Source organism: Danio rerio, chromosome 10 (genome assembly GCF_052040795.2).
Source record: "Danio rerio strain M-AB ecotype USA chromosome 10, GRCz13ab, whole genome shotgun sequence".
Classification (NCBI taxonomy): Eukaryota; Metazoa; Chordata; class Actinopteri; order Cypriniformes; family Danionidae; genus Danio; species Danio rerio.
The window spans coordinates 29,449,227-29,476,961 of record NC_141030.1 but is presented as its reverse complement, the minus strand read 5'-3'; the positions used below and the strand labels follow the sequence as shown (position 1 = coordinate 29,476,961).

The following is a 27,735-nucleotide window of genomic DNA, read 5'->3' as shown; positions in this document are numbered from 1 at the left end:
ATGCTATTGACTTATTCCCTGGTTTTTATGCTAGTATTATCAGTTAATGGTGTAGTCGGTGATCTGCCACAATGCTAACCGGTTAGCATAATATCTTTGAAACACAGTCCCTCCACTGCTGTCCAAAGCCAAGCCTTCTGAAAGACTAACGCATGCACCTTAAAGATGACCACAGACAACCTACTAGTTTGTGTTATTTGCCAGTTAGAAAACTTTTTTTTAGTGTTAACTTTATAGTAACTTTTATAATTCTACAATGCTGAATAAAAAAATGTATTATATCTAGCACTTTTTCAGTTGTGTAGCAAGAAAAACTTGTCATAATGTGCAATATTTTATGCATGCAAGGATAGCTGGTCTCAATCTCTCAAGCGCTTTGTCCCAAAGCGACTACTGTATTTTAGTGATTGACTGGCGGAATTACACTGATTACTAAGCCATACAAACATGCTATTTCATAGCATGGTAAACAATATAGGGAGCGCATCACAGGTTGTCGATGTTTAAAAATGAACCAATGTGATGTGAATATAAAAGCAACTTCACCTCTGTAAAGCAGGCTAGGCGGAGTAGCGCTATTTGCTAATGTTTTGTTACTAAACTAAATAAAAATCTACATTATTGATGCTGTAAAAGGTCCCTTATGAAACTGAAAATAGTCACATCCGTCTTTCACCAGAAGATTTTAGTGGCTGAACTACACTTTCATGCATGTTATCCATTCATAACACACAATCTACATCCGCTTTGCATAAAATACTTTTAAAGCTGAACATTACCTGTCTAAAAGGAATACTTCAGCTATGGTGTCATCCTTCCTTCAGCATGCAAAAGAAACTCCAATATTTATTCAGATTTTAAAAAAAGTTTTGATCAGCATTTGTTTTTACCACTATGACTCGTGTGCACATGAATGTGCGGCGCATGGCATGCGCAAATGGCGAATCTGCATTACAGATGTGGAGATTGTTCAAAATTATATTTGTTGACAGACAATTTGGACTACTTATCAGAATTATGGAAATTGTCGGCCTGACAAATTGTAATTGGTTAAACATTTTTTAGTCTTATATCTTACCCAGAATATAAAAATACATATAAATACATTTAGATCATCTACTTTAATCATCACTATTGGAATGTGATAAGACTTTCAACCAGCACAACAACAAATGTTTCTAAAGCCAATCACCTACAGCACCTTTAATGGTTTGTTAATAATCTGAATTGTGTTCTAAACTAAAGTGTTACAATTTTTTTTAACAAATAGTCTATAAAATGCCTTTAAGATTACATGAACAGTATACACCTGCAATATGGTTATAGAACCTTTCTATTTAGGGCTAAAAAAGACTCTGTTGTTACTGGAAGTAAAAAAAAAAAACTAATCTGGTACTGTTTACATGTTTCTAAAGAGTTTATTAGCAATTCACCCAAAGTCAGTTTCAACACCATTTAATACACTCTATAAATTATTTTTTCAACTTTATTTTTAGTGTTGGATTTTTGTCAGAAAAACATTTTGTCAGCATGAACAATCAGACTACATTAATCAGATTACTACATTACATTAAGATACTTTTTAATGCAAAAAGCTTTATATTCAGCAAGAATGCATTCTTTTTTTTAATGAAACAAAATATGTGTAATTCAAAAGATTGGTTTCAAATAAAAGCTTGTTAATTAGACATTATTCTCAAGAGTCTTGAAAAATATCTTTGTTTTATTGTTCAAATAGAAACAGTTATTTTAGATGTAATGTTTCACAGTGTATTTTTGTTCAGACTTTGTCAGTGTATTTAAAAAAAAATCCAAACTCCAGTGTACTGTATTTGCACGTGCAGAGGATGAAAAAAACATCATCTCAACAGAATCGAGAGCCCAGCAAATTTAAGTGAACTCCACAAATGCTTTCTGATCCCAGCCGTGGCACATTCTCAGACAGTGGGCAAACACCAGATCTGGCTGCAGCCACGTGAGGATCCAAAATCAAGTTTGGTTAAACCCTGGTTAAAGAGTTTCGATGGGAAATGCTTAGATGTTAAACAGTACTTCTGATTCTGGGGAATAAGATTAGGTATCTCGTGGTCAGACGAATGTGGGTGTTGTAACAGACAAAAAGTATGTCTGTTTTCCCCATGACCCAGACAAAAGGAAGCCAATATTGACTAAGAAGAGGGTCTACTAGTCTAATCTAATCTGTGTGACCTTGTAGATGACTGAGATTAGCATTATAGGAAAATCATTATATACATAAAGAGGTTTATTCAAAGCAAACTTTAGCTTTCATGTAAACATACAGCTATTTATCTTAGTAACCCTCTTGTGTGAATGTCATTAGAAAAAAATCCAATTCAGTAGAGCAGATCGGGCATCAGGACTTTGAATTAGAAGACAAAGGCACATAAAACTGATTTTCTTGTGTATTTTTCTGCTTAAATTTATATTTTAGTATGGCACATTTTAGTCTAGCATGAAGAGACCACACAGATGTTCAGTTTAATCTTAGGATTACATCATTTCTGGCTCTTAAAGCATCTTTGGCCTTTTCCAAGTTGTGCACTATATGAGGTCCTTCAGTTTTGTGCTTGCATGTACTGTATCGATAATGCCCACAAGATCACAAACATTTTGACTTAAGTTTAGCATCTGACATAGCATATTTCTATAATAAAGTGGGCAAAAAGGATGTGAAAAGAGTCCAAATTCACTATATTCTCTAAAAAAAGTAACACTGTTCCAGCTCATATTTGGAAATATAAGCTCAAATATGGACAAGCCTAAAGATTTTGTTAAATTTTTTTATGTTTTTTGTGAGTATCAAAAGGTAACCATGTGTCATACTATCTCTGAAACACGCATAAGAATTACTATATGTCAGTGCCATGGGAGAGGATCTGTAAATGGCAGTAAAGTGACGTATCTGGTTCTGGTGATAATGGCCACATTATGCATTACATATTACATTACATTACATATTACAATTATTAAAAACGAGATATTGCTCGATACGATAAATTGCTCTGTTATAATAAGTACTTAATCAAACAATATGCCATTTTGAATGTCCCAAATAACATTTCAAAAACTTTGGCAATTTATTAAGTAGTTAAATAATTCAAGCAGTTTCAAAAAGTTGTCTTCAGGGTTGACACTTTTCATTACCAATAAATTGACATATTTTTTTGTCTTTTATCATTTTAGACTTATACGATTTTTTTGACATCAGTGACTTATTCAGATTCAAAAATCTTAGTTTAAGTTTTCCTGAATGTCCAAATTTTATATGCAGTTTGAAACCCTGGTTCCAGCATGCACCTGTGAACTGATACAGATCTTGTGAACACCAGTAGTTTGCTTCTATTGTGAATGCATTCGTGGCAGTAAGCTGCTATTAATTGATCAAACTGTATTTGTTTTGTGTTTACTGTAAAGAAAATGTATTTCTAAATTCTGCTAATGTTTTTTGAACCCTTGCTTTAAATCTGTAAATAACAGATGCATATACTTGTTGTTTTGGCACTTTTGGAATGAAACAAAGTACAAAAATGCAAAAGTGAAGTGAGCAGGCATCCGTCTATTCTCTGGTTAGTTGTTGCCTAACAGGGGTAATCAGATGCCAAGGTTATAAAGCAAATGCATTGTGGTTTGGAACCAAAAACCAATGTGCGAATATAGTCAAGCAAGTGTTGTGGGAGAGAGCTCAGCATAATGTTCTGACCAGACAATGGGACTAAGTTAGTCATCTTCTGGAAGTGTGCTGAGGCCATCTCAAGGGTGCATTGACCCAGTAGCCCATGTTGTAAACTGTAGAGTCAGAGAAGGCTGTTTTTAATAATGTCTTAGAAACATGGTTTTGATTTGGATTTGGGGCGGCATGGTGGCTCAGTGGTTGGCACTGTCGCCTCACAGCAAGAAGGTCACTGGTTCATGTCTGTGTGGAGTTTACATGTTCTCCCCTGTGGGTTTACTCTAGTTTCCCCCACAGTCCAAAGACGTGCTATAAGTGAATTGAGTAAACAAAATTGGCCGTAGTGTATGAGTATGAGTGTGAATAGGCCTGTATGGGTGTTTCCCAGTTCTGGGTTGCAGCTGAAAGGGTGTCTGCTGTGTAAAACATTTGCTGGAACAGTTGGCGGTTCATTCCGCTGTGGCGAACTCTGATAAATATGGGACTAAGCTGAAGGAAAATGAATGAATAAATTAATAGTTTAGATTTTGGTTTGTCAAAGCATTTAAAGCATTCCCTTACTGCTAACATGATGTCCATATAGTGGTATTTTAATAATAATGGAGCTATTAACTAAGTTTTGATTTAAGGAACTTTTTATAACTAAAAATTTAAATTTGAATTTCAGGCAGGGCAAGACAAGCTAAGCTAGACGTACAGCCAGACAGCAGCGATTAACAGAGCAACCGATCCCAAAAAACCCAAAAGTGGACTAAGCATATACTGAACTTCAACAGTTTAACATTTCAACATTTATACTAAACTGAACTAAAGCCTTTTTAATTTACTAGAACTGCACCAGCATTCTACACTACTCTCCTTCCTGCCTGAATTAAATGTTACATAGTTTGAAATATGATGGCTTTTACTCCCTTTTCGTAATCTGTGTTAAGCTGCTTTGACACAATCTGCATTGTAAAAAGCAAAGCACTTTAGAAATAAATAAGAATTGAATTGACTATACTGCTTAAACAGATGCAGGAAACTGGCAACATATGCTGCTGGGAAAGTGATATCACAGTTGATGTAAGAGGCTCAATTCTCCACCAGTTTCCCCCGCACAGGAAGAACTGGGCGGATGTCCCACTGCACAACATGCAGCTTCTGTGATTTTAATTGTCTCTTGAGGGCTATAGCATAATGCCTGGGAATGACGATAAAGTCGTTTTAGCAGTTTGGGTCACTGCAATGTTTATGCTTCAATTTGTCACTTAACCTTTCTCAATTTCCCTTGTACTGGTTATTTTTGCAAGCTATTTTGAAGTACCACCTCCTGAACTCAGTCCAGTGCTCTGAGGCCATTATGGCAGGCTCCATCTATGGGACTCTTGAGGGCAGTAATATTGAGATTGGATGTGATGGTGAAAGCCTTACTGTCAACGGAATCAAGATGGTGCTCAAGAAAGACATTGTCACCAGCAATGGTGTCATTCATCTGATCGACCAGGTGCTTATGCCTGACTCAGGTAAGGCGATGCGTGTGTCTGAGTGATCAAATACTATAAAGCTGAAAGGTAACTCCAAGTTGTGCATAGAGTTTTAAATGTGCATTAAAAGGTATGGTCTTATTCAGGTGGACATGATAAGTATGCAAATACAGTATGATGGAAACACATTTCATGATTCGCCACAAATAATCTCAGATAATGTAATTGACTAACTGGACTAAAGATGTACACTATTCACAATGTGAATTATCGTAATTACCCTAATTCCAAGTATGTTCATGTTCTTGCAGATCCAGTAACTACTTGTAATATTCTAGTTGTGACCATTCTAACACATGACCATTGTAGTTTAATTGCTGTATGTTTAGACATTAACAGTTTTAAAACAAATGATAAAAAATTACAGTAATTAAAAACTAATTATATTAATTCCAAGACATGAGCACAGTATAATCAACAGAAAAATCTTTCTGCCCATCATCTCAAATGTTATTTTAGCAACTGAGAACTGATATGTTTTGACATACCCTGACATCTGAGCTTTTTTCAGTTTCTTATACAGTAGATATACTTATGGCTGAAGTCTAATGACAGTGTATGTAAACCTTGTTACACTTGTTAATATACTTGCTATAGTAGTTACAATTAATCATGCCTAATTACTGCACATGCATGTAACCCTAAACCTATTCTGGATTCTAACCCTAACCATAACCGTTAACTAATAAACGTTAATGAAAGTTAATGTCTTAATGATAGGCAGGTAATATGCTAGTAGTTAATAGCGTAAATTGTTATATAAAAAAGTTTTGCTGATATGTTTCTGCAAAAACATTGGAAAACTTCTTACTAAACAATTTGAAAATCACCCTGCCTACACATTTGAATCAAACTATTTATTGATTTAACCTTCATGAGACTTTTTTTGTGTCAATGTCATGAATATTAATGGTGATTTTCACAATGAAATAAGAACAGGCCTTCCTCTAACAGGCCTATCAGTGTGGAATGTGACTGAGAGGCAGGTAAAGGGAAGATTTAGAAAATATATATATATATTTTTTTTTTTGTAGTTTATTTACAACAAAGTCGACAATAAAGCCAGAATATAAATTATGAAAGTCAAAGGCGCATGAACCGATCTGCGCTGATCTAAACACTGGAAGCAGATCTGAACTTTGGAAACAAAGGAAGTCAATCGGCTTTATGCCATTCCACAAAACTGTAACACAAACGAATTCCCAAGGGGTTTGCTGCTTCTTTTTTCATTCCTAACTAAAGGAAAAGTGAGAGCGTTTACCTTCACTATATGATAATATAGAATATCAGTCCAGTGCACAACTTGCTGGTGATGACATCTATACTTTTGGATTTGTGGTCCTTTGCTATTACCCTAAGTAAATTTCAGGAATAGCTCACCAACAAAACATGTAAACTCCCATCTACTCGTGCAAATTTAATGTTACTATTATATCATGTAAATCTCAAACTGAGGTTGATGTGTATTTTCTCTATGAATGACAGCAAAGCAGGTGATGGAGCTTGTGGGCAAATCGCAGAGTGTCTTCAGTGACATGGTGTCTGAACTTGGTCTTTCTGCCGCCCTGCAGCCTGAGACTGAATACACTGTACTTGCGCCACTGAACGGAGCCTTCTCTGGTGAGACCTCGTGACTCTATGAGCAAATACAGGACATTTCTATTGAGATATGAAAGTAACTTCCTAGTAGGACTTCATCACTCTATGTTTTGATGGTTCCCTTTAGACATTTTGTTTTACTATAATCCCATGATGACAAATCCAAGACAAATCTAACCTTTTAAATGTCAAAACAAATGATTAGGTTTTCAGACTTTTTTGTGTTTTTTTTTTTTTTGTCTTTGACATTTTAGCAGGAGACTTCAACTTAACAGAAGTGAAAGAAATATATAGAATAAAGTTTACCATTTTATCTTCAATGCGTTAATTACTTTAACTCTTCTGATTGCTTCTGTACATACCCTATATGTGACCCTGGACCCAAAATCTCTTGCATTGTATTATGTTGCAAATGCCCAAATATTAAAAAAGTCAAGTGATTGATTTTATTTTTATCTGCAAAAATCATTAGGATATTAAAATCATGTTCCATGTAAGTATAAACTATTTTGGAAAAAAAATTCCTTGCTAAAAACTTAATTTGTCCGTTTTCAAAGGCAATGATCTTAATTATTAGATTTTTTGCATCCTCAGATTTCAGATTTCAAAAAGTTTTTACATCAAATGAAAACATAAATATTAAGTTTTCAGATGATGTATAAATCTTAATTTAAAAACACTTTACTCTTATGACTTGGGTTGTAGTCCAGGATTATGTTTTATTTGTGTTTTTTTATCATTATGGACATTTTAGCATTACACTTTAACAACATAAAGTGACAAAAGATATAGAATGTTGTTTCATCTTCAGTCTATTACTTCTGAAGGCCACACATTCCTACTTAAACCACCTTAACAATTTATAGTATTTGCTCATCACCTGTCACACAGATGAGGTCATGTCTATGGATCAGCGTCTCCTGAAGATTATTCTGGAAAACCACATTGTGAAACTCAAGGTCTCTCTGAGAGACCTGTACAACGGCCAGCTGCTTGAGACGCTCGGAGGAAAAATGCTTAGAGTCTTCATATATCGCACGGTGAGAGACAAACCCTCCAATAGAAAGAGCATTAGAGGACCTGCAAACAATTACTGTGAAAACAACCACTTTTTAAAACACTTTATGGCTCTACTCTTTGGCAGTTAAGTTTTATACTCTTGTTTATTTTCTTCAGGTGAGTTTGTAGATCTGAAATGTATCCTGGTCTGACTATTTTATTTCTCAACACTCTGTAAAGTGTCCAAAACACAAGAATAATTTAATTCTCCTCTTTGTGTGTGTGTGTGTGTGTGTGTGTGTGTGTGTGTGTGTGTGTGTGTGTGTGTATTAGGCTGTGTGTATTGAGAATGCCTGTATGGTTCGTGGTAGTAGAGAAGGCAGTAATGGAGCTCTTCATCTCATGAGTTCACTGATCCAGATGCCTGAAACCACTATCTATGAGCTGCTCCTGAAAGATGGACGCTTCAAGTAAGAAGCTTAAAGTTCTCTAATGAGGCTATGTTATTATAGAGTAGTTAACTACAATTAACCATGGTAAAATCAATTTCTGAAATATGTTGCTTGGAAAATAAAAAAATAAATGTTCAATTAAAATGTTAACGTTTTATAAGTGTATAAATTATTTTCCTTTCTTAAAATTTTAATACTTTAATGAAAATACTTAAAAGCTAGTGAAAACAGAAAGCTTAATATATAAAAGATGCATACAAGGTGTTATTGCATTTCAATTCTATATATGTAGAAGATTTATGGTTTGAAATGAATGCAAATAGTAACTTATAATCTTGATATAAAAATGTTCATAACTTTAATTTATAGATGTAAATCAGTGCAGTGAACCTGTAAGCTTATGCAATATACAGTGTTTTTGTAAAAAGTCATTTTATCATGTAATAGTATAAAATGTTTTTGAAAGCAATATATGAATGTCAAATGAAATTTTCATTAAAAAAGAAAATTTATTACTTTTTGTTAAGTACATATATTTAATGCTTTCCACAGGGTTGAAATATACTTGCAGTGATAGCCAGATTGAAAGACACCTTTACATTAATAAGATAAGGCTAATTAGTTGATTAACCATTTCTAATGGTGTTAATGGAGTTTTTAGTAAAGAAATTACATTAAAAATTATAATCATAAATAAATAAATAACATACCCTACATGTAATTTTACTAATGATAGTATACAGTTGAAGTCAGATTTATTATCCCCCTTTAAATTTTGTTTCTCTTTTAATTATTTACCAAATGATGTTTAACAGAGCAAGGAAATTGTCACAGTATATCTGATAATATTTTTTCCTATTTGTTTTATTTCTGCTAGAATAAAAATTAATTTTTTCTAAAAACTATTTTAAGGGTAAATTATTAGCCCCTTTAAGCTATATTTGTTTTCGATAGTCTACAGAACAAACCATTATTATACAATAACTTGCCTATCTACCCTAACCTGCCTAGTTAACCTAATTAACCTAGTTTAGCCTTTAAATGTCACTTTAAGCTGTATAGAAATGTCTTGAAAAATATCTAGTCTAATATTATTTACTGTCATCATGGCAAAGATCAAATAAATCAGTTATTAGAGATGAGCTATTAAAACTATTATGATTAGAAATGTGTTGAAAAAAATGTTCTCGTTAAATAGAAATTGAGGAAAAAAATAATCGGGGGCTAATAATACATGGGGCTAAAAATACAGGGGGGCTAATAATTCTGACTTCAACTAAATGTAAAAGATTCTTATTCTCACAAAAATATTGAGATTTAGTTTGAATGTCAAATAAATTCTTTAGTTTTTATTTATTTATTAATCTTCTTTATTAATAATAGTAATTCTTAATAATAATAATCCTCATGTATCCTCTTTATTCATATTTTTTCTTCCTATTTTCCCTAACATACAAAGGAGTACAAATGTTTGTACTAGGATCTTTAGTTATTTTGTTAGAGTAATTCCAGATTTGGCTGTGGTATTGATGGTATTGTGGTATTGATTGTTTATACACAAACATAATATTGTATAGTATCCTATAGAAAATATAATAAATGAAAAGAGAGATCTGAGGGGTATACTAATTTATGCTGGACACTAGTTATAGTATTGTATTTAAACATTGAAATAAAAATAAAAAATTATAATCCACCAATTGTCTAAATCTTTCCAGAATCTTCCTATCTCTGATGGAGAGTGCTGGACTGACAGATCTTCTCAAGCAGGATGGATCCTACACACTCTTTGCTCCCATAGATGCTGCCTTTGGCTCTCTGACAAAGGATGACCTTGCTCTTTTAAAAAGTAAATCTTTTTAATCGTTATTATTTTCAACAATATTTCTGTGACGTGATCAACTTTTGCTTAGTCTATTGTCCATTCACACTGTGGCTGTTTGTTATCCAGGTGACATCAATGTTCTCAGAACAATCCTGCTGTATCACTTCAGCAACGGCATCTTTATTAACGGAGGTCTGGAGGGTGGAGTGACCAACCTCCTCAAGACCATACAGGGAAACAACCTTCAAGTGCTGTCTGTAAGTAGACAGTTATTCGTTCATTAATTTTCTGCATGCCCTTCTAGCTGCAACCCTTCACAGGGAAACACCCATACACTCTCATTCACACTCATACACTACGGACAATTTAGCTTACCCAATTCATCTACAGCGCATGAAACCCACGTGAACACGGAAAGAACATGCAAACTTCACACAGAAATGCTAACTGATCCAGCCGAGGCTCAAAACAGTGATCTTCTTTCTGTGAGGCGACATCGCTACCCACTGCGCCACCACGCCGCCCTGTGCACAGTTATATTTAGATAAAATTTGTACTAGTTGAGGTTTTAAGGACCTCATTCAATGCCACAATTAGCAAAAAATGTAGCCGCTTCCTCAAATGTCAGCCTTTTTCCTAAAAGCGATTGTTAAAAGTGACCAATAATTAGCTTTTCCAGTCACATGATTAATGTTTTCACACTCCCCAATAAAACTGTTCGACTCTCTGAAAGAGTGACTTTTACATTTGGGCCAATGCTAATATTTTTGTAGCACCAGAAAGGAAAAACCTGACATGCTGTTATCGTCAGACGACACAATTAGACGCAGCACAAGTTTCCTGTGTCTGTTCTCAAAAAATTCCATGAACCAAATCCAGGCCATTCACGTAAATCCTGTACAGGAGACCAACTGGTTAGCATTCAGCATGAACTTGATAATAAGAAGCATAAATCATCTCATGTGTACTACTAAGGGTCCACAGGGTTTGTTGTGTCTGAATCAGAGAATTGCTACAGTAATAAGGTCATCACTTCCAGACAGTTTGCTGCCATCAATCAAACCCTGCATAGATCAAATCTCCATCCGTAACTCCCTCTAAAAGCTGGAACAATAGGTCTGCTACTTCCTGAGATAAAAACTGATATTAGCACTGTTGATGTAAGTTTGATGTCATCGACATTCTTTTCAACAGTTTTCTTAATTTATTTAAGGGAATGGTCAATTGTAGGTGGAAGTGTGGGCTTTTTCAGTATAACAATAATAACAGGGTGTCCGTGGGGTCTTAAAAAGTATTAAAAGTTGATAAATCAATGCAGTTATTTAAGGCCCTTAAAAATTATTAAAAAGTCTCAAATGCTATTTTGCAAGGTATTACATTTGATGTCATTTCTGATTATGCAGTGTATTGTAGTATGCTAAAGTTTGCCTGAATTAAATCTGCGAATATCAGGATGCTGTGTAGTTTATGAAATCAATAAAATGCTGCTAGATTTGACATCATGCTGCTTTGTTTACTGCAGTAACCGAGGCAACATCATTATTTCTGCAGCTCTATAGGCACCAATATGCAGAATTAGCTAGATTTATTGGATTTTCATTCAGTATATGAATAATGTTTTAGCTTTGAATAAGTTTCTTACATGTATATTTAGTTAATATACTGTAAGTTAAAATATCGCCAGTGTTTCTTGTTGAAAATTGGTATGAAAATGTATGGAAAGAGTCTTAAAAAAAGGTTTTAAAAGGTATTTAGTTTCACTCTCTGGTTCCTGTACATACTCTGAATAAATAAGATCTCTCTGATAAAACACTTGCAGGATTCACACTCTATCGTCCAAGTGTATCACTGATCTCTCTCTTTCCCGAAAATGGCAGTACTGATTCTTGTTTTACATCACATCTTGTGGAAAAATCTTCTTGGGCAACTTGAATTGTCCAGTTTTTTTTTTTTATGTGAAAGGACCTACAGAAAATGATAATGATTAAGTGTTAAAACTAGCATCTGAAAATAACTGGACATGACATACTTTAATTGATTGGGGTTCACTGGTTTGAACTGTATTTCTTTGGAGATAAACATTGTTTGAAACACTGGCTGTATCAGAAAGCTAAGGCAGCTTACTTACTGGCCAGTGACCCTGGAAGCAGCATTTCTGCATGAAGCCATCTCATAATACTAATTTCAGACAGACTTCTGAGACAGCATAATGATTTAATCATGCACAACAAAACAGAGAGTTTTGGTGATATCTAAGGGCATATTTGCTTACTTCAATACTAAATTCTATCTGAAAACGCTATCAAAAAGTTAATCAAAAGCATACATTTGTGCATAAAATGACATCCAAATGGCACATGAGCTCCTTTCACATAGTAAATATCCAGAAAATTACTGGAACGACTTTACTGGTGGATTCAAAAAAGCGCTGTTCATACAGGCAAGAATGTTAATGAATTTTTCCGGAAAAGACCATTCACACATTCATTCCAAAATACCGATAAATTGTGACATAATTAACCAGAAATTATTTCTAAACCACTGTGCTTGTACTGAATATGTATTTTGTAAACATAGAAGGGGTCGGGCTTTTGTTGATGGTTGATGGTACATAATATATGCGTAAGCTGGCGCTCACCGGCTGCTTCACGTGTACACGCATCAAGCAACTGAAGCAGAGTTTGAAGGTAAACAAACAGCGGTTTATCATAAGCATTTTATCGATAATTTTTCCACTGTTGGCATTAAGAAGGAACATAGAAACCTTATCTGACTAACATCTAGCGCCTAAATGTGTCTGGAAAAGTATTTAAAGGCTTTTATTTTCATAAAAAGCGTGGATGTGAAAGCGTCTGAATGTTCTGATTGACTGGAGTAGTCTTCTCGCATCAGCTCGTTCTAATCGTAAGCACACTTGTTTTTGCAATTTTCTTTCTGCGTTCAGAGCAGCATTTCGGCAAATTACCGATATTGTTGCAACTTCTCTTTCCGGAAAATTTCTGGAACTAATTTACTGGTATTTTCAAAAAGAGCCTGTTCACACATGATCCCTTTCCGGAAAATTGCTGGTAATTTGTTTTCAATAGCTTTTAACTGTCAGAAATAGAATGCTCAGGATTGCGGCATATTGAAGGCAAATGACACATCTATGCTGCCTTTGAAATTTGATAAAAAGAAGGTACCTCCAGAGAAAGGAAGTGAAGCAGAATTTGAATTCAGATGTGCCTTCATGCTTTCCAACCTTGCAATGCTGCTTCTGATGGCAGCATCTTAGAGCTTTCCAATGCAGCCCTTATAAAATCTCAAAATATGCAACATGGTTCTGTTACTGTTATTTTAACGCATATTGTGTTTTTACTTCTAGGTGTAAATTCTAAGAGCCAAAACTTTAAGAGACCGTTAACTTAAAGTTTACTGAATAGGTTGTTTTTATATGCCGTCACTGATGACACGCAAGACTCAGATTGAGGACAGGAAGTGATTCTTTTACATAGGAATTACTATCAGAACATCAAAATATTTCTGTTTTATGTTGTTTACAATTGTATAAATCGGCCAGTATAAGAAATGCCAAACAGTTTTAATAGGATTCCTAAAACTTTTGCTTATAAAAGGGGGAAAGTTCAAGAAACTGGCTGAATGATATGTGGTTATTTTCTATTTATGTCTCCTTTGAAATATCGCAAAAATACGAACTTTCCTCTCTGTGATTGAAAACAACCTATTTTTGATCGCCATTGGTTTATATAGTAAGAGAAAATTCTGTAAAATACAGCAGAAGAAGGAATTTCTTAAATTAAGTTTGATATAAGTTAAAATAACAAGTGGTAAATGATGACAGATTTGTTGTTTTGGGTTAGCTAATCTCTTTAATGAAATGTTTAGCTGTTTTACTTGTCTGTATGTACTGAAGTGTTTTATAAGATCATCACATCTATGTTTGTTTTATTTTTTATTCATATTTTAAATGTTGAAATGCATAAACTATATATATTATATGTTTTTTGTTTTTATTTTACACTTAGGTTAACAACTCCATCCATGTAAATTCAGTGGATGTTCCAGATTTTGATCTTATGGCATCCAATGGAGTAGTCCACGTTGTGAAAACCATATTATATCCTCAAGGTAAAGTTATGCAAGGAATTTGTGTTTAGATGCACACACATATATAAATATATATTTAGATGCACAAAGTCAAAATCAGTTGCGTAGATCAAGTTTATCGTAGTAATACCTGGATTTTCCACAGTTATATAACCATACAATTCCTGAGACATAAGACACAGTCCCTTGAGCTTAATAGAAAATTTTACTGCATTTCACAGATCTGCCAGTTGGCCGTGAAGACATATTGATTCTGCTGAAGAGACTCATCAAATACATGCAGCTGAAGGTACAGCAGAACACACATCATATCTGAACACTGACTCACATTATATAACAGATCCATCATGGTCACCATACAAACACATAGCATTTTATCTTTTTTTGTGTGTGTGTTTGTATGTGTGTGTGTGTAGTTTGTATCTGGATACACCTATCGAGAGATTCCACTTACATTTATCAGTAAGTTTAGTTTTATTCTTCTTTCATTTTTGTCTTTAAGTTACACTTAACCTAACATCATCAACAACAGCATCTGGAATTAATTTGATATGCTTTATTTATTTATTTATTTATTTTTTATTTATTTATTTATTTATTTATTTATTTATTTATTTATTTATTTATTTATTTATTTATTTATTTTTCATAATAACTGTTGTTTTCTTGTCTTGCAGAGAGGACAATAACTACTCATGTCATTGAGAGAGGTAATACATTATTATATTAATGTATTTTTTTATTATTATTATTTTTAGTCACCTTTGAAAAAACACTTTTTAATTTAATTTAATTTAATTTTACCTCCGTATAACCACTGTATACTTTATTTTCATTTTCTTTTCGGCTGAGTCCTTTTATTAATCTGGGGTTGCCACAGCTGAATGAATCGCCAACTTATCCAACACATGTTTTATGCAGCGGATGCCCTTCCAGCTACAACCCATCACTGGGAAACATCCATACACACTCATTCACTCACATACACTACGGACAATTGAGCCTACCCGATTCACCTGTACCACATGTTTTTGGACTTGTGGGGGAAACCGGAGCACCTGGAGGAAACCCACACCAACACGGGGAGAACATGCAAACTCCACACAAAAATGGCAACTGACCTAGCCAAGACTCGAACCAGCGACCTTCTTCCTGTGAGGCAAATGTGCTACCCACTGCGCCACCGTGCAGCCCTTTATTTAATTTCATTTTAATTTCATTTTAACTTCGAATAACTGTTTGTTTTATTTTATTTATATATTTTCTTTTTTTTATTCACCTCCGAATAACTACTGTTTATTTTATTTTATTTTATTTGTTATTCACCTCTGAATAACCACTGACTATTTTATTTTATTTTATTTCAATTCATACCTTTGAATGACAACTGTTTCACCTCTGTTTCTTTATCCATAAGCATTTAATTTATTTATTAAGCAAGTTATTGCACAATGTTTTATGTAATAATTTAATTCAATTTAATTTAAGACCTTATAAGGCCAATTACTTTCTAAATAATCAGCAATTGGTGAGTTTAATTACAATACTCAGTTCCTCAGGGTTTTCTCTCCCGTTAAGTTATTCCTAGAAGCACTTTGAGTTATTTGTACAATTATGTATTTACTAAATCATTATCCAATATAACAAAAAAGCCTGAACTTTGCCTCAGCTGCAGTTCTGAGTAAAACTCTTCATGATGGAGCCCCAGAGGAGAGCAGGCATATGTGGTTTTGTTGACTGGCACCAAACACTGGCATCTTCTCTAGCAGCTGCTGGACAGATAGAAAGATAAAGAGCCATTAGAGAATTTCGCCTCAGACCATGGCAGGAGATCTACCTGTAGAAGAAAGTTTAGCACCATTAAATTAAAAGTACATTTTTGTAAATTGATGTTTTTGGAAACTTGGCTAAAGATTTGTACTTTGTGAAAGTGAAAACTCATTAAAGCTTTGGTAATAGCAGGGTTTGAGATTGAGAGTTACAACTCAGCAGTGGATTTCAAACCTACATTTCTTACTGAAAAAAAGTAAACGAACCAGAGTTTTACTATTTTCTTACTATTATTAAGTCAAAACTTATTACGTATGTAACTTTACAGTCACAAGTCTCTAAATCATCTGAATACTGGTTTAATTTCTAATTTCCAAGATATATCCAAGCAGTAGGAGATAAAACATTAAACAAACAAAAATTGGCACACTGCTACAGTATTTACAATATTTATTTTTTAATTATTTTATTTTGTTTAATTTGCACATGCTTAAAGTTTTCTTAGTTTTCTTTTCTTTAGTCCTATAGGAGATCCATTTCCATAGCAGGATTATTATTTATTAGTAAATAAATGGTGGACATAGTTTTTCCATGAAAGACCTTTTTAATGGCACTGTTATTCATACTGAAAATGATATACAGATGGACTAATACAAAAAAACCTGATGGAGGTCTTTGACTCAAACATTGCTAGTTTTAATATTTTCTATAAAAATAACAATTAACAATGTGCAGATCTTTTTTTGTGATTTTTGCTGGAATATTTCTGTTTGCTTGATGAGGCACCAGTTTAAAATATTTTGGATGTGCCTCTTTTAATGTTTTAACTAATAAAAGTCAGAGTTTTTATGGCCATATTTAAATGTACCACAGAATGCAAATCTAAATCTAAGTTCAGTACATTGAAATGACGCACTGGAAGCCACATATTACATATTACTGTTTCCTCAAATTAAACATTTACACTATGAAAGTGGGTTAATTACTTATTAAATGTTTTTAATTATAAATATTCCATGTGTGTGTGCATCTCTTTTTAAAACAAAATACTGTTCCTTTAAAATTTTTGGATGCAGAAATATTAACCCATAAAAAATGTAAACTATATTATTTTAATTAATATTATTTAATTCAGTATAAGCATTAAAGGCGTCAAAATATGTAAATATAATCAACCCAAAATTTATAAAATCAACATTTTTCTTAACTTTAAATATGCTTTAATCATACTTGTATGCTAATTACAAAAACTGTTTTATAAACCTAGGCTCTTTCTGAAAATGTAACTCTATATACATTTCTGGAGAACGTCAAATATGTCCCACGAGCTACGTTTGTTATTGTTTTTTTCGCAAATCCACCTGCGGCTGCAGTGTATGCTTTTTGAGATCTCAAATTTCTTTCGGGAGTGCCATTCGTGCCTGTTGTTCTCACGTTAATCTACCAGAGGCCACTGTCAACTGACTGTTTGACTGAATGAATGATTGATTGACTGACTGACTGACTGACTGACTAACTGACCGACCTCTCCCTTCCCTAAACCCAACCAATAGTGTTTTAAAAAGCACCGATTGACCTGCCCACGCACTTTCCTAAACCCAACAGACAGATTTAAAAAGCAATTCAGAAAAAGAACAAGCCCTCGTCTGATATTTACCACGTTTGACCACATTCTTACCATGTTATTTACTTGTTTAAACCTGCATTCTGAAACCCCTTTTCACTAGACTCGAACCCCGTCGTCATCTCCTCTGAGCCTCTCAAGTCCACCAACGTATGGTGAGCTAACTGGACAAACTTGTAACAGCGGGAAAGCCGTCCATATGAAGGAAAGCGCGGTTAGCTGGTAAGCGCGAAAAGGAACAGCGTGATATCGCCCCGTATTGTTCGTTAAAAAAATTAAATGCAGTCATATGTACTTCTGGCTACATAATTCACGATCTCCAGGAATATATATAGGGCTACGTTTTCAGAATGAGCCTATTTTGATTTTTATTTATGGTTTTCATTATTACTACGTATGAAATAAGTATAAGAATTCTATCACAGTTATCTACTTGTCTAGGTTTTTTTTTGTTATTTAGACTTTTACAATTGTCTCATGTATACACTCAATCGGCTTGAATTCAGTCATAAAATAGTACTTACAATCAAAAACTCTTGGTCCACAAGTACACTTAGCTCATCTTTGGCTGAATGTACTAATTTATGTTTTATGAACCTAGCAGTAGCACGAAACGTGACCTCCGCTGAGAAAGTCCAAACTGGTGTTGATTAACAGCTCTGACAGCGCCAGTGACTTTTAATGACTGTGTCCCATTCTCATCTTTGATCACTTACTTCAAATCACTGAAACCACTGTGGAGAAACTGGATAATGTGGAGTTGGATTTGAGACCAATGGACATTTGCCACAATTGGAAGCAAAGCTAACTTTAACTCAATCAATATGTTATTAGCTAAAAAGACAGTCCTTTATGCCAGAAAGGATAAATGTTGATTGAAGATCGTCATAAATGTCATGGTTAGTATATTTTGACATGACACCTAACAAGATCTGTACCTTTTCTACAGGTCCTGGGACTACAGTTGAAAGGACTGTGATTGGAGAACCAATCAAAGTTACGAGAGTCATAGAAGGACAGCCAGGAGTTACCAAAGTTACACGAGTCATTGAAGGAGATCCAAGTGTTACCAAAGTTACACGAGTTGTTGAAGGACAGCCAGGAATTACCAAAGTTACACGAGTCATTGAAGGAGATCCCAGTTTTACAAAAGTAACAAGAGTCGTTGGAGATCAAAGTCTTACCAAAGTTACAAGAGTTGTTGAAGGAGATCCCAGATTCACCAAAGTTACACGAGTTGTTGAAGGAGAACCAAGTTTCACCAAAGTTACACGAGTTGTTGAAGGAGATCCAAGTTTCACCAAAGTTACCCGTGTTGTTGAAGGAGATCCAAGTTTTGCCAAAGTTACACGAGTTGTTGGAGATCCAAGTCTAAGCAAAGTTACAAGAGTTGTTGAGGGAGATCCAAGTTTCACCAAAGTTACAAGAGTGGTTGAAGGAAAGCCATCTGTTACAAAGGTCACCAGGCTTATTGAATGTATGTCCAAGCTTCCAATGATTCATTTTATAATAACAAACCCCTGTTATCTTATAACATTTTTATCTTTTTGTTTTCATTCCCTCTTTTTTTGTTCAGCTCACAGTGCCTCATCTGATGGTGAAATTAATGCTGAGGGGATCGTGGGTGATGGTAATTTAATTTTAAGCTTGATATGGATGTGTAGTTCAACATTTCTACGTGACCAGGTTGTTAAAGTGAGGGTTCACACCAAAAATGAAAACTTATATCTCATTTACTTATCCCCAGGCCATACAAGGGCTATACTTTTGCATTGAATAGAACAGGGGTGCTCAACAGAGTTCAACTGTTCCTGAAGATCTACTGTACCTTCCTACAGAGTTCTGCCGCAGTCACACTCAAGTTTGAGCAAGCGAAATTCTGTGGTATGGCGATGTGAAAAGGAGAGGGATTAAACAAGATGATTAGACATTTAAAAAAGCAAGCGATTGGTCTATATTTTAAATTTCTGTACAGAGGTCATGTTTTGATCTTCAATTGGTCTTATGCAGTTACATGATTTGATTACGCAGGTCAGAGTTCACCAAGCTTGAACTCTGCACCTCATCGAACTGTGAAACTTGTTGCAAGAGCTTGCGTTTCCAGTCTGATGCATTTTGCGAGCAGATGAATGGAAGTTCATGGGGAGAAAAGTCCAGTGTGACCTTGGCTTTCAGCTCCAAACCTGATCAAACACACCTGAATCAACTAATTAGGACCTGAACAGCACTTGATAATTACTGGCAGGTGTGTTTAATGCCACTGGAATCTGCAGGAAGGTAGATAGATCTCCAGGGACAGAGTGGAGCACCCCTGTATTAGAATTGTAAAGATTTTTAGGTGAAACTGTGGTCCTTAGTAATTCATAAAGCAAGTCAACAACTACCAGCATACTGAAAGTCTAAAAAACATATATGCTAAAAATTAATTCCAACAACTCCTTACAATGCATTATGAAGCAAAATGATTGGTCTGTGCATTAATGGCTGCTAATTTTAGATTCAGAAGAAAAAGCCAGAGGTATTCATTTGGTTTTTCTGTGTATGTTTCTTGATTCTCAAAGTACCAATAGACCTTTACTAGCATATTATTAAAACCATGGACCACAGTTTTTGACTTTATTGTGTTGTTTAGACAGTTTCTGTGATTATCACCAAAGTGCATGGCTTTTTAGACAGTTCTTACATGTCAAATCTCATGCCTTTAAATATTATAGATATAAGCAATGTGCAGAGGTTTCAGAATGGTGAAGTACACATCCTGCAAGAGGAAGACATCAAGCAAATAACAGATGCCATCGCTCAAGGAGGTTGGTCTAAAACGATGTTGGTTGAGCTGTGGTTAATATTTTAATAGTAAATAGCCACAGCGGAATGAACCGCAAACTTATCCAGCATATGTTTTGCGCAGTCTTTTTATTTGAGTATTTTCCATTTTTATTAATAAATAACTATTTTAGTTATTTTAGATTTTTTTGTTTTTGTCTTTAAAAAATGTTTATGTTTGTTTATTTTTTATTATTATTTTTTTTCAGTGCTGTCATTGATTGCAACCCAGGTTCATTCTGAAAACGTAGCCTTATATACATTTCTGGAGATCACAAATTATGTAGCCAGAAGTACATATGGCTGCATTTCGTCTTTAAAACGAACGCTACAGGGCAGTATGACGCCGTTCCTTTTGTGCTCACCAGCTGACCACTTACCTCCATATGGGTTGCTTTCCCGCTGTTATCAGTTTGTCCAGTAACTGGCCATGTATGTCGGTGGACTTGAGACACAGACAGAAGTTGACCATGATGACAGGGTTCGAGTTTGGTGAAGAGCGGTTTCAGAAAGCGAGTAAGACAAAAACAGAAGCCAAAAATAAAATAAACAAGTGAATAAGAGGATAACAAGGTGACAAAATCTGGAAACATGATAAAAATCAGGCGAGGGCTTTTTTTTCCTGATTGCTTTTCAAGTTTGTCAGTTGGATTAGGGGAAGTGGGCGGGCAGGTCAATCTTTTGAAAACACTATTGGTTGGATTTAGGGAAGGAGTAGGGTGAGTCAGTCGATCAGTCAGTCAGTTATTCAGTCAGTCACTCAATGCCGGCCTCTGGTGGATTAATGTGAGAACAGCAGGCGTGAATGGCAGTCGTGAGAGAAATTTGAGATCTGAAAAAGCATACACAGTGGCCTCTGGTGGATTCGCGAATACAAAAACTACAAATAAGTACCTTCTGGGATGTATTTGGTGCTCTCCAGAAATGTATATAGGGCTATATTTTTAGAATTAGCCTGGGTTGATTTTTTTTTAAATTGGTGCCATTGTAATAATTCAGTATTAATTTTTGTTTTTCTTATTGTTTAATGTAATATATATTTTATTATTTTTCATTAACTTTAAATTTAGCTTAACTAACTTGAAATAAAGACTTTAAATTTAACGTTACAATTTTTTCTACATATATCTTTCTCTCTTGCCAAATGCTCTTTTTGCCCATAATCCTTGGCATATGCAATGATCATGTTCTTTCCCGTATTGTTTTTTTAATAATACCATTGATCCAAACATTAATTTGATTTATGATTTTGAAAGGCTTGGGATCTGCAAGAGTCTTTTGTAGCTTCCTAAAGAGCTTGACGTTTTTATCGAGAGCAGCTGTGAAGTCGGTGATTCATCCTTGTTTAGTAATGTTTAATGTTTGTTTGTCTGTCTTATTTTTTGCCCATGCATTACAATCTCTTGTTATGTAATAGAATGAAGCCCCGTTGGTTTTCACATGGCTTGCATTTAGATGTTTTTGATTAAAGTTCCTACCTCATGGTTTTGATTCATTTTTGGCAAGATTACACTTATGATTTAGCTACGGTTTTAAGCTGTACAGTTAAACTGGTATTAAGGTCTTCATGATTGACTATTACTCACCGACTTGGCTCAGGTCTGGTTTTATGGTTTATGCCCAAAGGTTTGTTCATCCATTGTTCTCATGTCTCCTTGTTTCTTAAAGGTGGACCAGGGATCACAACTATAACCAGAGTATTAAAACCAGAGCCTCGGGTTGTTGAAAGTAAGACCTAATAAATCAGATGTCGATATAATGTGAGTTCAGTCATGCTCAGTTGTTTGCTTTATTGACTTCTGTTTTTGAATAAGGTGAACCAGGGATCACCACCTTTACCAGAGTCATCAAGAAAAAGCCTCAGATTGTCGATGGTGAGATGCAGTACACATAATGAGGATATGATAAGGTTTATTGTTTATAGTAAAGCAAATTTTCATCTTGTGTTTAAAGGTGCACCATTGGAAACTACTTTTACTAGAGTAATTAAACCAGAACCGCAGATCATTGAAGGTAAGAAGTGACTGCACATATTTGATATTCAATTTATTTGTATTAGTCAGTATTGAAAAAGGTTTAATAATCCAAAACAAAGCAAAACATGAAACACAAATAACAGGAGCATAGACGGCAAACAATGCCTTGTACAAAACTGCTGAAACACAGGAGCATATATTAAGTTGAAGTCAGAATTATTAGCCCCCCTGTTTTTTTCCCCCCAATTTTTGTGTAACAGAGAAGATTTTTTTAACACATTTCTAAACATAATAGTTTTAATAACTAATTTCTAATAACTAATTTATTTTAGCTTCGCCATGATGACAGTACATAATATTTTACTAGATATTTTTCAAGACACTTCTATACAGCCTTAAGTGACATTAAAGTGTTAAACTAGGTTAATCAGGTTAACTAGACAGGTTAAGGTAATTAGGCAAGTTATTATATTTGTTCTGTAGACTATGGAAAAATATATAGCCTAAAAGGGGTAATAGTTTTGACTTTAAAATGGTTTTTAAAAATTAAAAACTGATTTTATTCTAGCTGAAATGAAACAAATTAGACTTTCTCAGGAAGAAAAAATATTATCAGACATACTGTGTAAATTTTCTTGCTCTGTTAAACATCATGTGGGAAATATTTAAAAGAAAAAAATCAAAGGGGAGCTAAGAGTTCTGACTTGAGCTAACTGTATACATGAGCTAACAAGGGAGTAGAGCTATTGAATTGCTAACAACAGCAGTTAGGAATAAACAGTGATTACAAAGAAACAAGAAGTGAACACAGAAACAGAGGGGAAGGCAAAACACTTGAAGATGAGTTTAAAACATAAGAATGGACTGATGATGAAATGATAAACATGCTTAAAATATGTTAACACAATGCGATCTCATTGCAGTTTGTAAATTTTCGATTTAGTGGATAGTTCATATGAATTCTTACAATCTTATTTGTATAATTTTCATATGATTTGCTTATCCCCCAATGATTGGTGGGTTTAGGGGTGGGCTTTGGTGTCACGCCTACTTTTTAAAATCGTACATTATCATACAATTTAACTTGAATCAGCCACTAAACTGACAAAACGTAAAATAGACACGTTTCCTCACAAGATTCGGCTGGTTAACAGCATATTTGTTAACATATTTCTATCTACAGCTCATTGCAATATGCTAGAAATTAATGCTGATGTAGTGTTTAAACATACTAGCAACCTGTTAAACCATGCTAAAATATATTTGAGATACATGCTAATACATGCTAGCATCACATTCATTTATGGTGGATTAGTGTTACTCATGTTAACAACCTGTTAAAAGATGTTAGTAATTTTTTTAATCATTTAACAGCTTTTTATATAACTTTCATAGCTGATGTTGACAAGCTAGCAATTGTTTTTTTTTGTTTTTTGTTTTTTGTTTTGTTTTTTTGTTTTTCAGCAAATTTTACTGACTAGCATTTTTTGTCATATTTTAGGACCTGATTTCTCAAAGATTGTATCTTTGAAGGACAATCCAGAACTATTTGAATCAGAAACAGAGAGAATCACCAGAATCATCAAGGGTTTGTGGCTTCATAACTCGTATTGATATGAGGAAGAATCAGATGTTAAAGTTTTAATTGATTATTATTTTCTCCTCAGATGGACGTTCTCGAAAACGAGCTGCCATCAGACAACTACAAGGTAAGTGTTGGTAAAACATTTTTATTAGCAACTAAAACTTATTCTTTAGGTCACGGGTCATCAACCCTGTTCCTGGAGAGCTACCTTCCTGCACATTTCAGTTGTAACCCTGACCAAACACACCTGTTTGTAATTATCAAGTGCTGCTTTAGGTACTATTAACTGGTTCAGGTGTGTTTGATCAGGGTTGGGACTGAGTTCTGCAGGAAGGTAGCTCTCCAGGAACAGGGTTGGTGACCCCTGCTTTAGGTACTAGTGCTAAATGCTTTAGGTACTAGCACATGTGTAAAATATACTATTACTTATTCATAAGTTACTAGTTGTTATTTATTAGATACTAGTTTATTCATTTGACATTTATGCCTGTGAAATTGACACTGGCAGTTTTTATTTAGATACTTGTACATATTTACTAAATACTTGCATGTTTATTATTAGCTAGTACTTGTTAGATACTGAATATTAGTACATTTTTAAAAGATGTTAGTACTTATTCATTAGATGTTAGTACTTAGTTTATTTTAGTAGTTCATTTAATTCATTGACTATTACTATAGTGTTGTTGTTAGTAACAAATAGCTTATTTGTCATTGACTTATATCAGGGGTTCCCAAACCTTTCAACCCGCAGCCCCCAAAATAACAATTCCAGTGACTCGCGACCTCCACTATCCTTGGAGGTGGTTATAAACATACAAACTTTGCACACAAGAGTGTACACACACCAATAGGAACTATAACAACATGAGCATATTAACATCACAAAAAGTGCAACAGTCATTTAAGTAATTATTCATTCGTTTAACCCTCTACTGCACGCATTATGATAAATCTATTTTAAAAATTTGTCTGTTTTTCTTTTTTTTTTAATGGCTTAACTTCAAGTGCTGTACAAATAAATTTGGAAAATGTTCTTTTTTTAAGGTACTTTATGATATGTTGCCATATGGCAACAACATCCAAAAATAGATCCAATTAAGAAAGCTGGAAGAGCCAGTTTTGCCCTTTTCTTCTTTCACTTACTGTAGAACATGGTGGCGCTTGCTAATACACTGTTCCCTGTATTCATATCTATTCAAAAGTGGTTTTGCCCTTAAAACTAGATTTTATCCATAATGCAAATGCCATTAACACTAACTGTGACTAATCAACATTATATTACTAGCTTTCATATTGGTATTTTTACAATTTAAAATTTCAAAGCTGACCTAGCTAACCCATTGCAATTTTGCATGTTCCACTATTGCACAGTGTTGCCATTTGGCAACACATATAGTACATTTGATCGATTTACAAAAAAAATAGTTGTGAATATGTCCTCATAACTTACTGGAGGTGAAGTCTTAGATTTTTTTGTGCATCTGAGATAATTAGATTCTTTGATTTTATTAACGTTTACATTTGCATTCAGCAACAACTCACAATAAACGCCAGTCTGTCAGAAATCACGCTACAGAAAAACACAACATGTCATGTGACTTAACCAAAGCACATCATTGGCTACACTAAGGTATTCTCTTTCCAACAAACAAAATCATAATAATGTTGGTCTTAAAGAAACAGTGGCAGGGAAATTAACATAAGTATCATATTGCCATAATAACATAAACAATATTTCTGTTAATTTCCCTGCCACTGCTTCTTTAAGACCTACATTAATTTCTTTTGTTGTAAAGAGAAGACCTTAGTGTACCCAATGACATGCTTTGGTTAAGTCACATTACTTTTTTATCTTCTGTAGGTTATGGATAAAATATGGTAACTAATTCTAATAGTTAAATAACATGTATAAGATTTCTGGAAATAACCCCCACTCAGAGGGTCCTGACCTTTGGATTTTTAGAACCACTGACTGATATGTCAATCTTTCAATTGAACAATCTGACCATCTGTCAGTTTGATTAGAATGTATTCCAATTGTGACTACTACAAAAGTAAACCTCGTTTCTCTGAACCTAGAAAGGTGCTCTTGTGACAGAAGCTAGAGCTGTGTTCTTTAGCCTTCTTGTTAGAGCAACCGACTTGAGTCACTGGTTTGATCCCAGCTTGGAGCGGGTTGGGTGGTGTAGGACTGGTCACAGTATGTCTGATAACATTTTTTTTCTTCTGGAGAAAGTCTTATTTGTTTTATTTTGGCTAGAATAAAATCAGTTTTACATTTTGTAAGCACCATTTTAAGTACAAAATTATTAGCCCCTTTAAGCTATATATTTTTTTGAAAATTAAAGTCACTAGATCCTATTATATAGATACTTATATTAATTCATTATTTAGTACCTCTTTATTATGACTTATGATACACTAATACTTAACTGATAAGGTTGGTACTTACTAGATAGTTTAATAGATACTAATACATAATCATTATCTAAGACATTTTATTTATTACATACTTATACGTTATAAATCAGTTGTACTTTTTATGAATGACACACTATTATATATTCATTACTAGGGTTTTTTTTATTAGCTAGTAATTTGTTTGGTCTAAGACTAATTCAGTACATAGTAGTATATATAAATAGTTAATGTTTTTACCTTACTGGCCTCAAGTGCTTTCTTATCTTATGTAGTAACTCATCAGAATGTTTATTTGTTCCAAGTATCTATAAAATAGTTAGTCTACTAAATTAAGTACGTGTATCTAACAAATTATTACTAATATCTTTTTAATAGGTTCCAGTGTCTACGTACTTTAGTACCTATAAAGACTAAGCACTAGTACCTAAAGTGTGTGTGTGCCTGTGCGTGTGTGTGTATGTATGCGTGTGTGGATTAAACCACAGGATCAAGACGAAGAGCAAGACTGGTCAGACATCCCACCAAACCCACACAGTGAGATGAATGGAGACCCTGAGATCCAGTTTAGGTGAATGACAGTGTTGTAGAAGAGTGTGTTTTTGTCCTGAAAATACACAATCCGCATCGAATGTTTACACATTAAAAAAACCAATGTGCAGTAAAATCTTGGATTTGTGTGGCATAAACACCCCACTTCAGTTCTGATAAGGGGTACTTGAAATGATGGTGGTTAAAAAAAAGACATTGGTGGGTTTTGTTTGTTTTTAAGCTGTTTATATTGTTTCTCTGAATATATATAGTGTATAAGCCTTGTCACTGAGCTTGTCGTGATATTTTGTGGTGCTTGCGTTCAGAGACATGAATGCATTTTTAATATATCTTTAAGGCTGAGCAAAGCTTTGGCTGTTGTGTTTGTTTTAAATTATGTCCAATAACTGTCCATTTATTTCTGGTTTCTAAGTTCATTTTTATGGACATTTTCAAAAAAAAATGTTTTTAGAATTACATCTTTCATGACAATACTTTTTTGTATAAATTTCAAAGTCTCAATGTAGCAAAAAAATAAATCAATTTCTGCTTATAACTCTTCTTGTGACTATTGTATATCAACAAATATTGCAGCCTTTGATTTTTAATCTGTGCTGTTTAATATTTATTGCGATTCATAAAACAGTATAGTCGATTATCCTGGTGAAATGTATGCTTCAACATCATCAGTCATTGTCATTGTGGACTTATTAAATATAAAGTTAATGATGAACCTTTGATAATAGACGTAACCAACCAGGTGATTAATTCTCAGTTTCCACACACACACACACACACACTAATTA

At 34.1% G+C, this 27,735-nt stretch overlaps 1 protein-coding gene across 14 annotated transcripts in view; it reads left to right on the top strand.

The window, feature by feature from the left end:
- Window positions 1–27,485, top strand: part of postna (periostin, osteoblast specific factor a) — a 45,634-nt gene extending 18,149 nt beyond the window's left edge. For 7 of the 14 annotated variants that reach the window (XM_087270693.1, XM_087270698.1, XM_087270696.1 and 4 more), the window contains 19 exons: window positions 4,984–5,196; window positions 6,703–6,837; window positions 7,708–7,856; window positions 8,149–8,285; window positions 9,986–10,116; window positions 10,219–10,349; window positions 14,118–14,220; window positions 14,421–14,488; window positions 14,616–14,661; window positions 14,877–14,909; window positions 18,543–19,070; window positions 19,170–19,223; window positions 20,308–20,400; window positions 22,085–22,144; window positions 22,231–22,290; window positions 22,370–22,429; window positions 23,894–23,980; window positions 24,060–24,101; window positions 26,887–27,485. In XM_087270693.1, coding sequence (XP_087126819.1) covers window positions 4,984–5,196; window positions 6,703–6,837; window positions 7,708–7,856; window positions 8,149–8,285; window positions 9,986–10,116; window positions 10,219–10,349; window positions 14,118–14,220; window positions 14,421–14,488; window positions 14,616–14,661; window positions 14,877–14,909; window positions 18,543–19,070; window positions 19,170–19,223; window positions 20,308–20,400; window positions 22,085–22,144; window positions 22,231–22,290; window positions 22,370–22,429; window positions 23,894–23,980; window positions 24,060–24,101; window positions 26,887–26,939 — 2,183 coding nt within the window. In that variant the 3' untranslated portion in view covers window positions 26,940–27,485. Of the gene's footprint in view, window positions 1–4,983; window positions 5,197–6,702; window positions 6,838–7,707; window positions 7,857–8,148; window positions 8,286–9,985; window positions 10,117–10,218; window positions 10,350–14,117; window positions 14,221–14,420; window positions 14,489–14,615; window positions 14,662–14,876; window positions 14,910–18,542; window positions 19,224–20,307; window positions 20,401–22,084; window positions 22,145–22,230; window positions 22,291–22,369; window positions 22,430–23,893; window positions 23,981–24,059; window positions 24,102–26,886 lie in introns of all 14 variants that reach the window. The other 7 variants (XM_087270686.1, XM_087270691.1, XM_087270688.1 and 4 more) reach the window with 1 other exon arrangement.
- Window positions 27,486–27,735: the final 250 nt, after the last annotated feature.